General features: G+C 35.0%; 1 protein-coding gene across 1 annotated transcript in view; it reads left to right on the top strand.

The window, feature by feature from the left end:
* The window catches only part of SPEF2 (sperm flagellar 2), a gene marked incomplete at both ends in the record, with an annotated part of 85,554 nt that overhangs the window by 18,924 nt on the left and 44,826 nt on the right, over positions 1-21,804 (top strand). Inside the window, 14 exons of the mRNA XM_082335385.1 lie at positions 347-535; positions 1,718-1,905; positions 3,611-3,779; positions 7,389-7,608; positions 8,070-8,200; positions 8,420-8,498; positions 11,174-11,247; positions 12,068-12,171; positions 13,041-13,288; positions 15,048-15,153; positions 15,965-16,122; positions 18,336-18,478; positions 19,441-19,568; positions 19,672-19,810. Of these exons, the coding sequence (XP_082191511.1) occupies positions 347-535; positions 1,718-1,905; positions 3,611-3,779; positions 7,389-7,608; positions 8,070-8,200; positions 8,420-8,498; positions 11,174-11,247; positions 12,068-12,171; positions 13,041-13,288; positions 15,048-15,153; positions 15,965-16,122; positions 18,336-18,478; positions 19,441-19,568; positions 19,672-19,810 (2,076 nt within the window). The remainder of the gene's footprint in view (positions 1-346; positions 536-1,717; positions 1,906-3,610; positions 3,780-7,388; positions 7,609-8,069; positions 8,201-8,419; positions 8,499-11,173; positions 11,248-12,067; positions 12,172-13,040; positions 13,289-15,047; positions 15,154-15,964; positions 16,123-18,335; positions 18,479-19,440; positions 19,569-19,671; positions 19,811-21,804) is intronic.

Raw genomic sequence — 21,804 nt, forward strand, 5'->3', positions numbered from 1 at the left:
ATGATTTGAGGAAGAGGTATATCTTTACATACAGAAGCAATTATTTGAAATATGCTGCAGTTTCTTTGCACATAGGAAATACTCAAGTCAAAACTGAGTTAATCTGAACAAATGTATTTTTACTGAATATCTCAATTAAGACATATTTAAACTTCTGTAGTTCTATAATTCTTATATAATTTACAAAAATAGTACTCATAAATAGATATGTATGTTGTTACAGATTTACGTATCGAATGAGCAGGTAAATGCTGTTATATGACTCCATTTACATTTCTTATATGAGACACTGATGAGTTGTCTATGAAATAGTATTAAGTACAGCTTATAAACTATTATCTTTTAGGAGGCTTACCGGGAGGAGCAACTTATTTACAGACTAATGAGACAATCTCAGCAGGAGCGGAGGATTGCTGTTCAACTCATGCATGTTCGACATGAAAAAGAGGTGTTAAGGCAAAACAGAATTTTCAGGGAAAAACAATATGAAGAAAGACAACTGAAAGAGTTCCAGGAAGCTCTTGATAGAGAAGCGGTAAAAGATTATTTGCTCCCTGAATTGCTGCAGGACTGTTACAGTACCTTCCTATTATAAAATGGAGTTTGTATTATCAACTGTTAGGATTTAGGACTTTTCTAGGGACAGGGTGATTTAAGAATGAATATATTCTTTTATCTAGGTTCAAAGTTACAGCTAAGTCAATAAGGGATAAAGCTGAGCAACTTAAAGTCTAATTTCAATCTTTTCTTCCAAACTAATTTTAACTTTGTAGGAAAACATCTCTGTATGCTGAGTTTAAAAGGCACAATCTTGCAAAGGCAAAATGACAAAAGACAATGACATAAGATCTTGCTTCAAAAATCATGTTTTTAATTTCCTTTAGATGTAATCTGTTAACATCCATTTTTGACAAATGCTGGAGGAGTTTCACTCATGAGTGCTGGTTTCTATGTTGGAGCTCGGAGTTGATTAATAAATTAAAAGGACTTATAATCCTGTGGCAAATTGCCAAGTGCTATGCTTATAGTAGGCCATAATGTGATGGTAGAAATCTTATTTTGCTCCTGCCAAAAACGATTAGCAGCTCCAAATCCTCCAACACAGCTGGACTCCTATGTACTCAGCAGCTATAGCTGTTGATTACAACTTCTCTTTAAGTACGCTTTCAGCCAAAAGGAACATACCATCACAGGAACTACTGACAATTTTCTACCATAACCAGAACTCTTTCTCAAAGATAGAACAGCATCAATAATATCAAATTATTTGCAGATCAGAATCTTTTAAGTTAAATTACTTGTCACATGTTCTAAATGAGTATTCCATCGTGGGTTTCAGTGGAACTAAGTCTTTACAAATGCATCTGCATAGTTGTTTGTTAGGAAGAGCAGGTCACATCATTTCATGTTTCCCCACCCCCTAAGCACTGAATAGGTTCCTAATCTGTTTGTCATGAAAAAAGTAATATATTTCTCCTTTATTTCATTAAAATTTAGCGGTTAGAAAGCAAACAAACAGGAATTTATAGAATGAATAAAAATTTTTAGATTCGTCTATGTGTTAATCTGCTTGCTGGCTGTCCAACTCTGGTGAGAATCTAGCTGTTTTCATTTCTTGACTTAAAGGAGCAAGTTCATTTTTGTTTCCAGGACTGTGTACTTCGGCACTTTCATTTTCTTTGCAATCTCAGATTTACTCTTTAAAAAAAAATTCTAGGCTCTTGCAAAACAAGAAAAAATTGAATGTGAAGAAGAAATTATCAAAGAAAGAGCACGTCATGAGAAAATTGCAATTGAAAGAGCTCAGGCACGTTATAAAAAGCATTATTCTGTATGTCGGGAAGTGATCAACCAAATCATTGATTTATCAACAAAAGTAGGAGAATATCGTCTACTGACAAATAAGTGAGTATGGTTAAGCAAAAATAACAGCTGTTAGGTAGCTTTTAGGCTTCATCATTCAGACTGGTTTAAGCACCATAACATCTTATGTAGATTCTCAGATATCTTACAGGACAGCTCCAATTAGTTTGTGTGGGAAAATGATCATATTACTTTCATGTGAGGATTCACTGATGTGTAACACAGGGTGAACTAATGCTAAAGCCTTAGCTTTCTCGAAAACTCAACTAACTTGAATCCTTAGGAGACCAAGATCCACTAGTTCTACAGCTTGTGGAACTACTGATTTCCTTTTTTATGAACAAATTCCTTAGTTTAAAAGTTAAAAACTGAGTGGTGCTCATCTCATTCTAGATTGCTCCACTAGCTGAACACTGCCTTCATGTAATATGAACAGAATGAATTTCCTAAGATATATCAACCTGCCTGGACTGTCCTAAGAGTAGCAACTCAGTCCAAAATCTTCCAAGTCTTACATGCTGTGATTCCCTCTTCTGACATGCCCTAATTGCACAGGGTTTCTGAGAAGGTCCTAAAAAGGCAGTAACCTCCGAGTGCCTGTGCTGTAGGAGTGTTTCAAAACCACAGAGTGGGGCATTGTTGCTGTTGTTCTTTCATTAGTACTCAGTGATCAGACTACGGGTTAAGGTTTACAGAATTAGAAAGTATGCCAAAATCTTCATTGTCTTTTAGTGTAAGTGTGTGTTAAAACAATAAAGCTGTAACCATACGAAACACATATGATTGCATTTTATGGAAATTATGTAAATTTAGGCCCAGTAAGGACACGATAAAATAGTCAGCCTAGACACAGTTTAGTGATGATTTGACGATTTCCTTGTCTGACACAGTCATGGTTCCAGTGTAAGCTGGTGTCACATTTGCTTGTACTGAGTGGTGCACAATATGTACAGGTATTTGAAATATCTTTCCATAGTATGCATATCAAGGTTGTGTCTGCATTTACTGCCACTATAGGTATATTTTGTCTGTCCTTCCATACACTTCTTTGTGCAGGATGCATACAATAGGCATTCAATTATTTTCGAAAAGCACATGCAGAATTTATTTAAAGCTATAATACTGAACTATCTACAATCATTAAAAAAAAAAAAAGTCCAAATTGATGTAATCTTAAGAAATAGTAGAAACTTTCATTTGACCATTTGTTAAATTTAAGCTGTGATTTATATTGTTTATTTAGCAGACATTCTAATGTGACATATGTCAGCATCCTGTTTGCATTTAGCTTGCTACTATATGCAGTTTATCTTGTTGTTTCATATGAATATTTTTCCTTTCTAAAAGAAAAAAAAAGTTTAATTACTCATATAATTCTAGCTTCCAAGAAAAAATTCTATAGATTTTTGGTGAGAGGAGGCTTTACCTCACAAAAAGGAAAAATATTTTGGAGCAGGGAAAAATAGCTATAGCAAAACAGTTACTACACAGCTCTGCCAGCCAAATACTGTATGATGACACATTTGTGAAAATACTGAAGCCTGCAAGTGCCTACAGCTGTCATATAAGTAACCAAGCAGTTATAAAAAGCTGTAATAATTATAGAAAGCATTGTAAACTATATCTAGTTTAGCTATGCTTTTTTCATGGTTGTGATTCTTCTAAATTTGGGTCCACTGTTCCCTAAGTATCTAACCCCTTTAATTTTTGTTTTGGAACTAATTCTTTTTCTTTTTTTCTTTTGCAGCAGAATTCCATTAAAACTGATGCTTGATTGGAAGGAATTCTTTTTTAATGGAAAACCAATGTATGAACAAGCCTCAATTCAACCTTTGCCAAATGAACCAAGCCCAGAACAACTTGTAGAGCTGAATAAAATGAATCTGTTAGATGAAAAAGATTATGGTGAATACAAGGTACATCAAACTGATAAGACATAATGGAAGATAATATACCTGATTTTTTGTAATCATAAACATTTTGTCATGGTGTTTCATTTCGTTCTTTTACTAGTTTCTGATATCAGATTCTGACATGTGCTTTCTTTTCATTGCCTGAGGTTCTATATGAAATGTATGGCTATATTTTATGTTAGTAGCACTGGAGAACTAGTACAATTTTAAAACACTGTTATAATTTCATTCTTGTATATAACATTGATTATATTTCTCTCTTGAATTTGTAGGGCCAACATGTTAATTGCAATGCAATTAATTTTTATTTAATTGGAATTTGAAAGTGTGGTTAATGCTACCATGTTTGAAAATGCAACAGAAAGTAGCTGGCAAAAGCAAGTGAAATGAAATACTGTATCTGTTACAAAACCTGATAGTCTTAATTTCCGCAATATTGAGTGAAAGCTTTCTAAGAAGATTTATTGGTTTGAGTGATCCATTTATTTTAAGATGATAACATTTTGTGAAAATTATTAAAAATGACTCACATTTTTGTTAACCTCCTGTTAGAATACAAGTAACTATTTTTCAGGGTGCCTTAAAACTTTTCTTCAACTTTACAATACATTAATGTAATTTCACAAGTGAAAGATGAAGGATGAATGTTTCTCTGTTGAAATATATTGTATAATTTTTTCTAAATTACATTAATGATGCTTTTCTTTGAAAAAAAAATCCCACTGCATATTTAGTCTTTTCAAATAATCTGTTTAACTAGAATATTGCAAAATCATGGCAAATAACCTGTCTTTGACTTGTTGGGATATTATAACTACAATATATATGTGCTTTTATCCACTCCCTGAACCAATTGGCACATTTTCTTTTGCAAAGAGCATAAATGTTTGTTATGAGTTTCTATGATGAATGCCTGACAGCTCAATTTACTTTCGTTTCAATCTTAACATATGTTTTTCTGATTTATCTATTTATAAGGTCCTTGTTCAGACCATATCAACTCATATAATGAATTTCATGATCACTCTCTTCAGGTGAGAACAGTCATGTATACAAGACCAACAGGGAGGACAGACAGGACAGACAGGCAGGAAACAGTTAGTGGGGAACACTAATGAAAAATTTTTTCAGTCATATTGTTGTTTATATTACAAAGTCTCAATAGTCTTCTCTAGATGTAAGGGCACTGGCACTAAAGGTCGCAAACAGTTAATGACACATTTAAAGACTCTTTTTCACTGCCAGTCTGTTTCAAATGCACATTCACATAATTAATTTTTTTCCAGATGTTGTTAGTCTTAGGCCTTTCTGAATCAGTATTCATCAAAAGCTGGTATCATATGACGTGTAAAATTGTTGGCACCAATTCATGTTATGTCTTCTAAAAACCTAAGTGAACAGCTAATACCTTCAAAGTATTGCTTCTAGAGAAAAGTGTATTGGCAGGGCATTCTGGCAAAGTTTATGATGTTTTTCTTAACCCTTGAGAAAAAAACCCAGCACAGGAAACTTGGCATCTTTCAAGATTACTAAATTTAGATTAGGAATACTGACTAAATGTGTCAAATATATTTGATAAAACACAAGAACAAAATACAGTGCTATCAGTGTGTTGCACATTCCACATTAGATTGAGCTTGAAAATATGTGGAAACTATCACATCATCAGTTGTGGCTAATCATTTAATAAATTAATGGAATCACTCAAAACAAGCATAACAGTAGGCACTGCTCAAAATATCAAATAATTTCCAGTTTTGATTGATAGCGTTGACAAGGAGTTATATAACTATCACCTGGATACCTGAAAACTTGTTTCTGACAGGTAAGCTACTTTAGCTCACACAGGTACAGTCTAGCAATCTTCTGGTTAAAAGGGCAAGAAGTCTGAAAAGTGAGTACTTCGAATGGGGAGCCCATTCAATTTGCAATTTGTCTTTCCTACAGGTGTGATAGAATTTAAAGCAACTGATCCATCTCTACTTACATGTTTAAGGAAGAATGGTTCAGATAAGACAAGGACTTGGTTTTTTTTATGTCTTCAATTACATATTAAAAAGTACATTTTCTGAGATATATTAGGGGATATTCTGCAACTCAAAGATTTTTTTGCTTGTTTTTACTGATTAAAAATAGGTGATATTTTCATTTAGAGTGATAATAAGTTACATTGTGTTATTCTATCTAAGGCACATATGTTCAAAGTCAACACTGATCAAGTTCTGTTAGCAGAATGTATGGAGTAGCACTATATCATTCATGATAGTAAGTTCAGGAAAAGGTTGCATATTCTACCTGGAACATGAATTCAAAACATTATCTTTCAGTAGAACTTTGAAACTGGTTGCTTCTGTTAATGGTGATTAAATATTTAATTTATAGAATGGTACAATAGTTTAGGTTGAAAGGGATATGGAAGTCATTTAGCTCAACCTCTTTGCTCAAAGCAGGGCCAACTTCTGAGTCAGATAAGATTGCTCAGCACCTTCTCTGGTCAGCTTTCAAGTATTTCCAAGGATAGAGATTCCACAGACTCTCTGTGCAACCTGTTCCTGTGCTTAACCACTCTCACTGTGAACATTTTTTTCCCTTCATTTTTTTTCCTAGTTGGAATTTCTGTTGCTGAAATGTTTGACTTTGCCTCTCAATCCTTTATTGTGTATCCCAAATGAGGTGACAAGCTAGAATCGAACCGGGAATATTATTAGTCCACATACCTTCCAAACAGCTGTTTGGTAGCCTGCAACCAAATAATAATTAATACAGGACTAGTATTATCCTGCATACTAAAATGTTCTCGTTTAGCTTCTCACAGCAGAAGCTGCACATCAGGAGTTTCCTAGTGTTAGAAGATCCAATACTCGTAGAGTATATATTAGAGTGGCCAAAGCACAATTCTGTGTTCAATTATTTTGGCTATATCCTCCCATTCTCATCTTTCTTCTAATGTGATTTTCAGTCAGAGTATCTTTACTAGCAAAACCTCATTAAGCGGTATGCTGGTAAGTCATACCACTGATAAATTTATATCGGTCTCAGAGCAGATGAACTGGAAGTTTCTACTCAGTATTGCCTTCCCTTAGATTGTTCAAATTATATAGTGGTTGGTTTGGTTTGGGTTGTTAGTTTTTGGGGTTTTTTCTCTATATTGAATGTGTGTTAGGCAAATATATATATTTTAAATCTTTTTCCGTAAAAATTTTCGAAGATTTATGTGTGATACTGGGCAATAATGCTGCCTAGTTTTTAGAATGCTGAATATCAGGATACTGGGCTTCTGTTCCAAAAATCTACTACTGATTCATTCTGTGGTGTTGGTGTAATGATTTTTCATGTTTATGGAATTAAAAAAAATTATCCTAGGAATCTATGAAAATGGTTGTAGGAGTACTTGTCTCTCTCAACTACGTATTAGTGAATATCAACAAATGCTTAATGATTATGCCATAATTATAGCTTTTAACAAGGGTCTAGTCTAAAAAAGATTTTATTGTTTATTACTATTCAGATTTGGTTATTGTATTTATTGTGTTTGTATATAAATACATATATCTAGAAAGATGAAGGACAAGGCATATTGACAAATTATTCGGTAATCTGTCATTTATACAGAGTATGACAGGGGAATGGTGCCCAACTGAAGAGAACAGTGAAAACAAACCTCCTCTTAATAATAACATATTGGGTCATGTGCTTCGTAGACTGATGGAGATTTTCTATCCTCCAAAACCCAGATCTTCACCACCTGTATTTCCTCCATTTCCTATCAAGGGATGTATTTTGGGAAAACTTTTTAGTGGAAAAACTACCTGTGTAAAGTTTCTTGAAAAAGGTAGAGATATTTTTTTTCCCCTAAAATTCTTAAAAATATTTATTTGCATTAAAATCCCACTCTTACAATGAAAATCATTTGAGCAAATCCTTGCATTACTAATCCTTGAACCTCAGATGCATCTGTATTTTGCAGGGCTTGATTGCAAGTCATTCATTTATCATCTTCCAAAATAAGATTAAAAACACCTGAACTTGAATATAGTGTCAATATACTATTACTTCTGCATTGAGAATTTCAAAATGCTTTTGGCAAACCTCTCTGGGGATGTTTGTTATAGAAGAGACTAGCAAGATAGCTGTGTGATTGTGGATACACACTGTGCAGTGGTTACAGAGAAGAGACAGTGGTAACAACTTACATCAAAAGCCCAAACGAAATCATTAATTTAGTTGCCAGTTATAATCTGTATGTATGCTCAACTCAAACTGTAAAGTTATCTAATTTTTTTTGTGTATTAGCTTGCAATATTCAGGTACTATCTGTTGATACTCTGGTTCAGGAGGCCATCCAAGCTTTTCTTAAAAATGAAATGAAAAATGAACACAATGAGATTCCACAAGAAGCAGAGAGTTCTGGAGAACAAAATGAGGTAAGCATTTTTATTAATTTTGGTTTTGGCTCCCACAGGGAGATGAGAATGAAATATATAAGGAAGAAAGCATATTGTTTCAATTTTTTTGCTCAATTTCAAGCTTAATTCTAAGTTTTGACTTGCAAGACTTCAAGAGTCAGCTTGAATTGACAGGCTTGTTTTTCCTGTAATATGTAGTTTCATTTCTAACCCGTTTCCTTTCATAAATGGGACAAGGTCCGGAAGAACTTATCAAAATCACCACTGAAAGTTCTAAAGAAACTCCAAACAGAAACACCTATCAATGGAACCAAAGGTGTGTATATTACATGTATTTTATTAGTACATGATATATATATATTTATAAAATTTAATTTTAATTCTTATCGTATCTTATTAGATTTAAGTGGCAATTCCCCTTTGTCTTCTACATTTGAGGTACTGTCCATGACATCTGAGCTTTCACAGTAGTTTCCATTATGAATTTCCTGTTTCCACAAATTCCTAGTGTCTGGGAGCAGCATGTGCAGGCTGCTCCATGAAGGAAGGTGAGCTAGGTTGCGAGGGCAATAGCAAAGCAGGAAGTGCCAACATTAACCAAGGAAGAGTGAGGATATCGACTGAAGTCAGGGACACTATCAGGTCCAGAGACATTGATCAGCATGCGCCTCAGTCTGGTGATGACCCAGCAATTCTGCCAATGAAGCAAGTCTGAGGTCAAGCCAGGAACTGAAGTCAGCAGGTGTGGATTAGGGTCAGAATCAAGGAGACAGGATACAGGGTGCAGATATGGCTGCTACACAGTGGTAATGTACCACAGGCAGGGTCCAGGATGAGAGCTTCAGCTTAAAAGCAGCTTCGAAAGGAAGGAAGGGCAAGCCCTCATCTTCCCTCACTTTACCTTTCTTTACAACAGATGTTATCAACAAAGGAACTGACACTGGGCTCAGCCACCTAAATTTAGAATCACAGAATGATTGAGGGTGGAAGGGACCTCTGGAGATCATCTAGTCCAATCCTCCTCCTCAAAGCAGGGTTACTACTGCAAGTTGTTCAGGAGTCTGTTCAGTTGGATGCTGAACATCTTCAAGGATGAAGATGCCACAACCTCACTGAGCAACATGTTCCAATATTTTGTCACACTTACAGTTAATATTTTTATGTTTAAATGGAATTTCCTGTGTTTCAGTTTGTGTCTGCTGCCTTTTGTCATTTTACTTGGCATCACTAAGAAGAGTCTCTCTCTTCTTTACTCTCTTCCCCACCCCAGATATTTCTACACATTGATAAGATTCCCCTCAGGCCTTCTCTTCTCCAGGGTGAACAGTCCCAGCTCTCAGCCCCTCCTTGTATGCCAGATACTCCCAGACCTTAGTAATCGTCTGGGCCTTTCTCTCAACCTGCTCCAATACATCCATGTCTTTCTTGCACTGGGGAGTCCCAAACTGGACACAGCACGCCAGATGTGGTCTCACCAGTGCCATACCTTCTTAACGTGGCCCAGGATGCTGTTGGCCTTCTTTGCTGCAAGGGCACATTGCTAGCTCATGGTCAACTTGTTCTCCCCCGGGGCCTCCAGGCCCTTCTCCGCAAAGCTGCTTTCAGGACAGTTGGCCCCCAGCTGGTACTGAAGGCATGGGGTTTTCCTCACCAGGAGCCTTTCCCGTTGCTGAACTTCATGGGATTCCTCCCAGCCCTCTTCTCCAGCCCATCAAGGTTCCTCTGAAGGGCAGCACAACCATCTGGTGTATCAACGACTCCTTCCAGTTTTGTATCATCTGCAAACTTGCTGAGGGTGCACTCTGTCTCATCAGCCACGTCGTTAATGAAGATGTTAAGCAGTATTGGTCTCAGAATCAGCGCTTGGGCTACACCACTAATCACTGACTGTCAGCTGCACTTCACACTGCTGATGACAACCCCTTGAGCCTGGCAGTTCAGCCAGTTGTCAGTCCACCTCACTGTCCACTTACCTAGTCCCTACTTCATCAGTTTGCCTACGAGAACGTTAAGGCAGACAGTGTCAAAAGTCAACGTAAACAGCACATGGTGAAATCTCTCAACCACTGAGCCTGCCCCCTCATTGTAGAGGGTTGTCAGGTTAGTCGTGCACCATTTCCCCTTCATAAATCCATGCTGACTACTCCTAGTCATCTTCCTGTCCTTACCATACTTGGAAATGGTTTCCATGCTTATTTGCTCCATCGGTTCCTAGAGACTGAGGTGAAGCTGACTGGCTTGTACATCCCCAAGTCCCCTTTCTTGCTTTCCTTGGAAAGAAGGGTGGCAGTTGCATTCTTCTAGTCCTAGGAATCTCCCCCAGTCACCAGGACCTTTCAAAGGCTATTGAGAGTGGCCTAGCAATGACCTTGGCCAGGTCCCTCAGCATGTGTGGGTATATGCCATCAGGTCCCATGGACTTGTGTATTTGTGGTTTATTTAAAAGTTCCTTAAGCTGATCCTCCTCCACCAAGGGTACATCTTTCTTGCTGCAGACTTTCCTGCTAGTCTCAAGGGGCTTGCAATACCTTAGTCTTTTGCATGTCTGTTTCAGCAGGCCTACATTTTCCCTAGCTTTTCTTTTGGTGTGGAGATACCTGTAAAAACCCTTCTTGTTGCCCGTCTGACTAGGCATATGACAAGGCCTTTTCCCTATGAGAACCATCAAGCATTGAAACAAATTTCCTGGAGAGGTAGTGTAGTCTCCATTCTTGGAGGTTTTCAAGATTGCACTGGGTAAACAACTGAGCAACCTGGTCTGACCTTTTAACTGTTGCCACTTTGAGCAGAAGGTTGAACTTGAACTAGGTGACTTCCAGAAGCTGCTTCCAACCTGAATTAATCAATGATCCTATGACTCTAACAATTGTATATAACTTCTGTATTGATTTGTTCAAAGAACAATAATGAGGCATATACTTCTATTATTTGTCTATAGTAACAAATATTATAGTAATAAAATTGTCAAACTTTATCATGTACCTATTTTAGGCAATTGTCTTGTCAAAAAGGATCCATCTGGGCAAGAATTTAAATCAGATAGCAGTCAGGATGGCCTATCCAAGGTTTGTCATCCAGTTTTAGCTTCTACTTTATAAAGATGCGTTCATTAAAATTATTAAATTACTTAAATGGTGACACCCTTTCATTATTCTGAATTAATTTATTGACCTCACTGCAAGTGTTTTCTGTATGAAATATGAAAAGAGTTTATTATGAAAATCTACTCCTGTGTATGTTGGTTAGAGTTGTACATACTGTTAAAGTTCTAGATCTTTCTGTTAAATCTCACATTTACGTAAGATATGGTACTTTCTATGTCATTTCTGAGTTAGCAAAAATGTATTCCTGATCTTGCTACTGCCAAGTAGATCGTTCATCCCATAACGAGGTTTCTTTTCTTTATGTTCAAAAATACTTAATTCTACAATGATCTCTTTTACTTTATTGCTCACTGGAAAATAATTCAAAAGCCAAGATATAGAAGAATGCCTGTAGAACTAATGAAGTTAAATGCTGCTGTAGGAAACTGTCAGTCTATTTATGGTAGTGAAAATCAGAATAAGCTTAGAACAAGGACACTTAATTTTTTATTTCTTGGCCTTCATATCCTTTGTTTCTCAACTCTGTTTCTGTCTGGCATTTTCATTGGTGTAATGATGGAAATCAGTTGAACATTTTCAAGTAAATTAGGCCTTCTTTACATCAGTTGAAACTATTTCTCCTTAATACATAAAACTAAATATTAAATATAAATAAATAACACAATAAAAATTACATTTAAATAAATAAATATATAATATATAAAGTAGAATCATACTCTTTTTAACAATGAGTGTTGTGAACATTCTGAGCATATTAGTCTTATTCTGCACTCTTCCACAGCTATCTGTACGTGCCCAGCTTGGTGCCGCATCACAGAAATTGTTGAAGAAAGGAAAAAGTATTCCCGATGAGTTACTAATTGACATCCTATTGGAAGCCATTAAGTATGAAATTGTATAGCTTTTTTTCTCAGTTATTTGGAAAGTAATTATCCAGCTTGTAGTCCAGATTCAGCCATTTCTCTTTATTAAGGTATATTTTGAACACTGGAGTCTTCTACTTGGAAAGTGGAGCTAATTAGTGAAGTAAGGTAATGCTCATTTTATGCTAGCAGTAGAATGCTAGCAGTAGAGTCTAGCTCTAAATTTGCAGACATTATTATACACTACTGAAGGTAAGTAAAAATATACACGACTATCACATAGTCATTAAATAAACTAATGTCTCTATTTTGTTTATTAGTTGGAAGCTATTCAGCATGTGCTAGTATTTTTCCTTTTAAATTTTGTGAAATGCATAATCCAAGCATTCATACTTCAGCAGTTAGGTGACTTATTTTTGTCTACTCATGTTTGAAAGAAAATTGTCTCAACTACCCTGATGTGCAATCAGCACTTAAGTTCCCACATGAATATCACTGAAGTTATATTACTCCCATTAGTATATTTTTAAGTTATGAAACAGATTTTGCTAATTGTTACTTCAGTACAAAAATAGTTTTCAGAGAAAATAGTGAAATTACACCTCTGATCAGAGTCTGTATAGAGTGTTTTTGAAAACTTTATTTATCAAGACAGCAAAAATTGTTTTGTTTTTGCTTTTTTCACTTTTAGTTAGGCTTCATGTTATTTTTCTGTTTTTAAATCTATTGCTTTACAGTTTAAGTTTTAATTATGTCTGTCATATTCTGTGTTCATCAGGATATTTCATATACTGAATTCAGAATGAAAGACTGCTAGGGCAAGCTCTTCTTTAGGTGTCATGATTACGCTATCAATTCACTGTATAATTCTGGTTCTCCATTTACTTTTAGCCAAACACCACGAGAGAAGGGGTGGATTGTGGATGGGTTTCCAATGACAATTAATCAGGCAAAGCTATTTGAAAAAGCCTATACAGGGATTGATGAGGAAGCAAAAGATGAAGATTCTGGAAAGCTCTCACTTGTTACAGATCCCAGAGCCCCTAACAGGCCTCCTGTTACCTCACCTGCATTTGATGTTTCTGTACTATTGGATATTTCAGACACTGTGGTACTGAAACGTGTGGCTAACTTGAAGTGTAAGTTTCCAACTACGTTTAACAAAGCAAAATAACAAGCAGATTCTGATGTATGGGGAATGTAAAGGTTGTTATAATACTGAAATAACTAAATTGTGAGTACTTTCCAACATAACAGCAAGTTGCATATTTTAATTAAAAATACTGAATTATATAATATCTATATTTTCCTCTGACAATTATGAAATTAGAAATTGTTTAGATTTCTTGACAGCTTTCTTCTCCATTTGTGAGGCCCCTTTTAACTTTAGCTGTCTAAAAGTATGTGACTAGGTATAAGTAACACATTAATCCCAAACATTATTTACCAGGTATACCTGTAAGTTATATTTATTGGAGCAAAATAGCATTAATGCACAATTTCTCTACATCTCACAGTATCACTTTTATTAATTGTGCATTATCAACTTGAATGCTTCCAGATTATTTCAAATACTTTTATTTGCTTCAGTCAAAGACAGATCAGAAGTGTGCATGTGTATATGCTTGTTTGTACTGAATTCTGGAGCTGAGATAGCACGGTGGCCGGTATTAGATATCACATAAAACAGCAGCTGGAAAAAACACAAGAGATGCAGAAATATGCCTCATTACAAATGAGTATGTGTAAATAGTTCTTTTCTCCAGAAGACACATTTGGAAAAGGATGGAGGAAATGATAAACAAAGGGATGTGCCAACATTCATTCCCTGGGAGTGCCAACATTCATTCCCTATTGATTACTGCCTTTGTCTTGTCTTCAGTTAGTCAGTGAACAATCAGAAATTGTCAGGTTTGGGGAACAAAGGCAAAGGCATCAAAGGCTTTTTGAGGGCTGTTTCACTTCCAGACCACACATTTTTAATTGCTCTTACTCACCTTGGCAAAATATAAGTTCTTCTCATGAATATGTCCCATATTATCCAAATTATAAGGAGATTCCTCTTCATTGTTTTCACTGCAGCACTTATATGGCACACAGCTTGAATTAAAGCACCATTCACCTTTAGCTTTTTTGTATAGGTAGGAGTGAGGATGAGGCAAAATCATTAGAGGTTCTGATAACAATGCGGTGAATATAAATGTATAGACATTTGAAATTCTTGTTAAAAACCTTTTGTTGCCAAAACACTTTGAAAATATGATAATAAGTGATATAATCTCAGAAATCCAAACAGAATTTATTTCATGAGATGTAATGTGATGATAGAAAGAGTCAAAAGAACAATAAAAAAATTAGAAGTCTATTTAAAACGGCTTATTTCTAATCAATTAAGGGTTTTTTTTAAATTTAGAGAAGACTCAGAGAGAGAGAGAATACCTTGTCTTCAGATGCAGTGGAATATCTGCCTATTGTTGTGAAAAGGAGTAGTTACTTCAACGAAGATTCAGATTAGACTGGGAAAATAACCTTCTAACTGTTAGAACAGATAAGCCTGAAATAGTCCACCCACAGGAATGCTCCCTCTCTGCAACTGGAGATTTCTATGACTGTGAAGCATCCGTCAGGAAATGCTAGTGCTATAACTGGCTATGCATTTAAACAGAGGAAGAGGCAAGATACTGTCTTCAGGTCCTTTCCAGCTTAATTTTCTATTTCTATGGTTCTCTCTGACTTTTAATTTCTTTTAGGAAGTTTGGCACCCAATTTTAAAATTAAGAAATGTAAGATTGAGGAACACTGAAATTTTTCTTTTAATAATTATCTTACTTCAGGTCAATAACTACCTGCATAATTGCCTTTTTCAATATATGCTCATATATGCTGTTTTCCACACAGCAGATAAATCGAAGTCATCTCAAACTGAACAGGAGAACAATCAAAATTCAGATATTGAAATCCTGGAAGAGAAGATTGACTTAGCCAGGGACCAGGTGCTACATAGGTATGTTATATGAAGTACAAAAAAGTTCCTTCAGACAGATGTTTAGGCATGTAATTAACCTGAATCTCATATGTGATCCATGATAGTACTGACATGCCTAATGTTAAGAATTTACTTAGGAGTTTGTCTAACGTGGAGCCTAAAGAGTACTTTCATTTTTGGCACAATATAAATAATCCTAGAAGACAAGAATTCATGTGTTTTGCTTTTCCAAGGTATTCTTTCAAGGAGAATTTTTTTTCAGATATATATTGCGTGAACCATATGTGTGTATATAGGTATATATATGTATCTATGCATACATATATCTGAGGTATGTCATACATCATGTGACTGCAGTGAAATGCACTTGATTTGAGTTACAGATTTTTCTAAAATGGCATCTTCCACTTTTATATTTATAAAAAGCAATTAGTTTTGTATTTTTTATTGAGTCATTAGGTGCTTAACTTCATGTAAAGAGCGAAATCAAGAACAAGTTTTGTTTCTAAATATTTGCTACTATTAACTATTTCAGACTATTCTATTATTGATTATTATTGTTTTAGTTGTGATATAAGAAAATAGGTTTAACTTCTGACAAGAAAGAGTAAGAAATATATAAGACTAGTTAACAGTAGGATTTTGAAAATTTTCCTATGTTGAAAATGAAGGGGTTGATGTGGATGGAGTAGTATTTTGCAAAAAGTATTGCCTGGATTTTTTTTAGTGTTAAATTAGATGGTCTGCATTTTCATTTTATTAATTTGAGGAAATGTTTTACTTTCCATTAGTTAGATTTTAATCTTATACATTAATATGATTTTTGTAGAATTTCAAGCTTTCTAGACACATGGCCAAAATTAGAGAAATGGTTTTCAGTCCATCAAAATATTCTAGTGAAAGTCAATGCAGAGACAGAAGAAAGTCTCATGTGCGAAACAGTGAAGGAAATTATAATGGAAGAAATTGCCAAAAAACAGAATGGAAGTAAGTTTTCCTGTTCTTACTTCTTACAATCCAGTAAGAAAAAACTTTGTTGTTTATAATTAATAGTAATAATTAAAATATAAAACTATATGGAAACATACATTTTCACTGGCCCTGCAAGAGTTTGGGGATGCATGAGTTAGTGATAACTACACCAGAACTTTGAACTTTTCTGTTGTGTTTTTACCTTTTCAAAGGATATGGACCAATTTCACATGATTGTAAAGATGATTTGAGAAAAAGTTTTAAAATATTTAAAATAAAGTTTCAATTGGATTTATTTAAATTCCATGAAGTAAAGTATTACTAAATTCAGGCCATCCTTTCTGGTTTAAATATTACACCTAGCATCTTCACCATATGGGATAGCATGATGGTATAAGAAGGACTAACTTGCTGTTATCAACATATATTAATTTATCATCAGCAGCTAAAAAACATGGATAACTTGGAATGTTCTTGATGTGTGTTTTGGTGCATCTTTATTCCATTTTTCCTCTTAATCACTCAGAAGGAAAAAATCTTTTAAAAATAAAAAAGGAAAAATGATGAAGTCTCCAGGGGAAAAGATACATCAAGTAAACTAGGATTAGTAGACTTCTGAATAACCAGGGTTTTTCTTCATAATTATTACAAGAAAGTGTTGACGTGTCTTCTACCATCAAAAAAAAAAAAAAGTATTAGCTTGAAAAGCACTCTTTAACAGTAAAAGTTTAGACCACTACTCCTGCACAAGGTTTCCAGTTCATGAACAATTCTTGGAAATATCACACCTGACAGAAAAATGGATGGAGCATTTTCAAAGAATTACCTAGTTGGAATTGGTTTTTTTTATGTGCTTGATATAATTCATAGCCCTGCTTGAGTCAATGGTAAAATTCCTATTGATGCAAATGGTGTTGAGATTTTCTGGTTAGAATCCAGCTATCTTGTAGACGTCCTGTAAGGACTATTTAGTCCCAATGGAGAAATAATCCCTGTTGTCAGTTAATAATGTCTAATTTCATATTCATGTTGATAAGATTCCAAGCTGTCCTTCACTATTAGGTTTATATAAGCAGAACAGAAGTATGAGAATATATATTAATTAGTCAAACATCAGCAGCATTCTGGGAGTGACATGGTAAAGCAAAATCCAGAGATTAGTTCTCAAAATACTTAGCAGAAGCTGAAGTAGTTGAAATATTTTATGTGGCCGACAGTTTTGTTCGTTTTATAAACTTAAATCAGGAGAATGACAGCAATTTTTCTATTAAAGCACTCAGCAAGACTGCATTTTTCAGAGGTAGATTTGTCACACTTAAAGTAAAAGAATACACATCCAGTCTTTAAATGTTAAGCTCCTTTCAAACAAAAAGACAAGACTGTTACAACAGTGGTTTAATGCAAGTCTATTGATTTTCTTTGAATATTTTCAAATCCACAGCAAAACTGACCAGAAGTCATGCACATGATTCTGAGCAGTTAATTAATGTTAACTTAAAAATCTAGTTGTTGTAGGATCCTTCTATGGTCACTGAGGAAATGCTGATATCTTTCCAGAGGCCGGTTCAGATGCTAGGGTTGAATCATGCTCTGAAGTTGCTAACTACATTCAGTATTATTTTGCTATACAATAGGTTAGCAGGTTAGCAGGGTTAGTTTTTCACTTGTTTCTTTCTCTTCCACGTGATCTTCTTTGTCTCTTTCTTTTTTTCCATCCATCATCTTTCATACTTCTCAGATTCTCCTCAGAGTAAGGTGTATTTTCCATATTAGACCAGATTTAGTTCAATCTGCACGTTTATTTCTTCTTCAATGTTTGTTTTTCTTGATTCACACTTTCCCAAGTCTAGCATGGAAGCTATTAAGTGTTTAGAACTGTTCTTTAATTAAGCAGGGAATCCTTGAAATCATGATAGTTATAAAGAATCTACAAATTGTATCAACACCACTGGCCTTAGTTTACCTGGTAAAGAATTTGTTTCATATGCATACGTACTAATTCATTATCTTCCCGTTTCTCTCACAGTGATGATTTTAGAAAAGTATCAGTCCTGCAAAATATAAGCTTAACTGGAGAGTGATTTTGTAACTATGGCATTACTGATTTGATTAGTATATTTTTTGATGAACAACACCTAAGTAATGAAATATTGAATCTGTTCCATTATTTTGAACTTGTCAGAGTAGCATAGATGTCTAATTCTGTTTATTGTACATACATATATAAGAGTCTGCTCAAGAAATATCACCAGGAAAAAAGCTTTTACCAGTCACACATCAAGAGCTGCCTTCTCCCATTCCTGTGGCACCACCACTACCAATTGAACCAGGATCAGATGAATGGATTTATGTAGATGAACCACTTCCGAAGGTACATTCATTGATAATTAAAGGTCTTGGATATCAAAGTATATATTTTTCTCAGTATTTTATGCATATTCTACCTGTATAATTATGTATAATTATGCTCATTCTGAAAAAATATTTCTATCTCTGCTTTAAACCTGTTGTTTGCTTGGGTCATTTGATAACCCTTCTTGTATTGTGAGATACAATGAATAATAATTCTATAATCACCCTCTGAAGGTATTTAAGATGTGACAGGCATTTATTACATCTTCATTTTGCTCAATGTTTCTTTGCTTCTTCAATCCAGTCATAATCTGTTTAACTCTCCTCTTGTGGAACAGTTCATATGTTCAATCATAATTCTTGCCCTTCAGTCTGTCTGTTCTAGTTCTACTGTAGATTTTTTGAAATGGGGAACTGGGACTGCATGCAGTATTTGAGATGTTGATTTGAAGGGTGCATAATGATGCTTGGTATTTTGTTCTGTAATTCCTTTCCTAATATTTACCGGTTTTGCCTTCATGACTGCGATTAGCTCGTATATGCTGGGTTTCCTCTGGCCATGGGTGTTATTTTGCATTTCATTACAGTCAGTCAGTCAAATGTCACTTTTGCAACACTAGACAGTCAGCTTAGGTTTTTACCAACTTGAACAGTTGTGTACCACCAAATTTTGGTACTTAACTATTCCCTTAGTATCTTCACTTAGTTTGTGAGTAAACCACAGATACTGGAGTATTCTGCTGGAATTTCCCATTCATTTTGAATACTGCCACTTTTTTCCAAAGAAATGCACAGGATAAAATATATGTTGGTACAGTGTCTATAATCAGTTGTAAATAGTTGTAAATAAAAGAAATACATAGTGAAAAAAAACACTAATAATATTTAATGAAATAATCTTTCTTATATTTGCTAATGATACAACTAAATGGGTTACAAGAAATATATCAATTAATTTTGATGTTTTTAAAAAATTTACAGGAGGTACCTGGTTTTTTAGTACCTTACTGGGAAATGGTAGAAAATGCATATATAAATAGCATCAAAACTATACTTAGATGTCTAAGGGATGAACAGCACTCTATGATTTATTACATAGCAGATGTTAGGTGAGTAGAAATAGTAGCTTATTACATTAATAGTATTTTGTATTTTCCCTGTGGCATTCTAGATGTCTTTTAACACCAACATTATTTTTACCATAATTTACAGAAAAAAATTCCAAGATTATTTGAAGTGTCCAGATCTTAAGCAGGAGTTTGTATCAAAGTGGCAATCAGATTTTAATTCAATTGCTGATGACCTGCGAGAAGATGAGGAAACAAAAGCAGAACTACACCAGAGAGTTACTGTAAGTAAATGGCAAAATTTATAATATACCCTAAAGTATTATTTCACTGTATACAAGCTCGATGTAACATGAATGATATTATTATTTACATTTTTTTCCTTTTTACCACTCCTCTTAAAATACTTCACTTCCTCTTGTACATAAAGTGTTCTTTCACAATTATTTCACTGTTTTTTGGCCGTATCTTTCTTATGTCTTCCTTCTTTTTTTATGTTATATTGTGGTATTCTGACACATTGTAAAATAAATATTTCTCTCTTTTTCTTTATGTTTTATGGTTTTCAGAGATTTTACTCACAAGTTTGGACATTTCTGTCACATTCTGACAAATCTTGGCAGTCATTTATTTTTTCCATAAATGATATATGATAATATGTGTTTTCTAAAACTGATTCATACAAAGTACAGAGAATTTCTTTGAAATGTTTTGACTCAGGTAGATCTTTGCTAGGTCATACATGTACTGAGAGTTTTTCTTCACAAAAATCCAACAGAGTAAGGGTCCTAACAAGTTCAGAGCCAGATTAAACATAGGCAGGAAGTAGAGCTGTCTTTGAATTTATCAGATTCCCATTTCAGAACAGACATGATTTTTAGTTTAAACCATATCAGGAAATGCTCCGAGAAAAGGGGAGAAGAAATAGAATCATAGAATCATGAAGGTTGGAAAAGACCCTGGCAGCATTGCTGGTTGAAGGCAACATTGTTAGTTGAAGGGAACATTGGTGGAATCATGGATGAATTCTCTGAGATGGAAAAAGCATTGGACATCCTTTTCTACAGCATTATTTCAACAGAATGAAGTAGAGGACTTAAAAATCATCATCCATTTTCCTAATTTCTTCTCAATGGAATTATAAAAAGACTGGAATCCTTCTGTCCTGTGTCTTAGAAAGCTAAAATTTAAAATATTTGGCCTTTCTCTCCTAATAGAAATCAATGTTTGACATTGTCCATTTCAAACTAGGTTAAGAGGAGGTGATAGTCCCATATGATGCAGTGAGACTCAGATACAGTGATAAGGCTAAGAACAGTAAGTGAGGCAGTTTGGAGTAAATATTTGATTTCCAGAATTTCTGTTTCTAAATGACCCATTCTAGTCCCTGTGGATCCCAAACCTGTGCATGAATGCGAAGATGGTACTTCCTCTACGCTTTTAAGCCCTGAATGTGAGAATTCTGTCATCCACCCTTCCTTGATGCTGGAAAAGGAGAGAGAGGAAATGAAAAGAGTGATCATCTGTGGAACATTTTTCCTCAAACATTTTCAGCTTTCCCAGACTGCTCAACTCTTGTCATCTCAGCTGGACCCTTTCTGAAACACTATCCACACTGGAAGCTGCAAGCTGTCAAACCTGACAATAAATTTTCTCTCATATCAACTGGAAAATGTAAAAATTCACCCCATTTTGTGATATGTGAAAAATTCCTCAAAGGCCTAAAGCCCAAATGGCAGCCAAGGCTTTGGCATCGTAAAGATCCAAACTCAGAATGACTGTGGATAAAATACACTTCAGCAGCCTGTCTCTGTTACACTGTCTTTCAGCAATTTTTCTGACTTCCCTCTCACTCCATTGCTGTCATGAAACATGGTCAGTCCCTTGGTCCCACTACTTCTCTTGTTCCAGACCAGAGTGGACTTAACAAATGCATCCATTTTTTCTTTTTTTCACCAACCTGAGTACAAGGAAAGAAGGAGAAACTGCTTCACTTTGAAAAGGAGTGGTGGGAGAGAAAGAGACACATAAAACATGCTTTTAGCTTCTTCCAGAGGAAGATATTTCACTGTCTTCCTCTTCAGTTATCTCCATTGCTTACAGTAATTCAAAACTGTGGCTTGAATAACATGAGGACAAAGAAGAAAATGCTCCTCCTTACGTGTCTCAGGAAGGTACTGGAAAGAGCTGTACATCAGTTTGTACAAAACATCAGTTTGTTTTGTTTGTATAGTATTGGGTTTATGTGGCAAGGTTTTGGTAGCAGAAGATCTGCAGT

Source organism: Platalea leucorodia, assembly GCF_965183815.1.
Source record: "Platalea leucorodia genome assembly, chromosome: Z".
Classification (NCBI taxonomy): Eukaryota; Metazoa; Chordata; class Aves; order Pelecaniformes; family Threskiornithidae; genus Platalea; species Platalea leucorodia.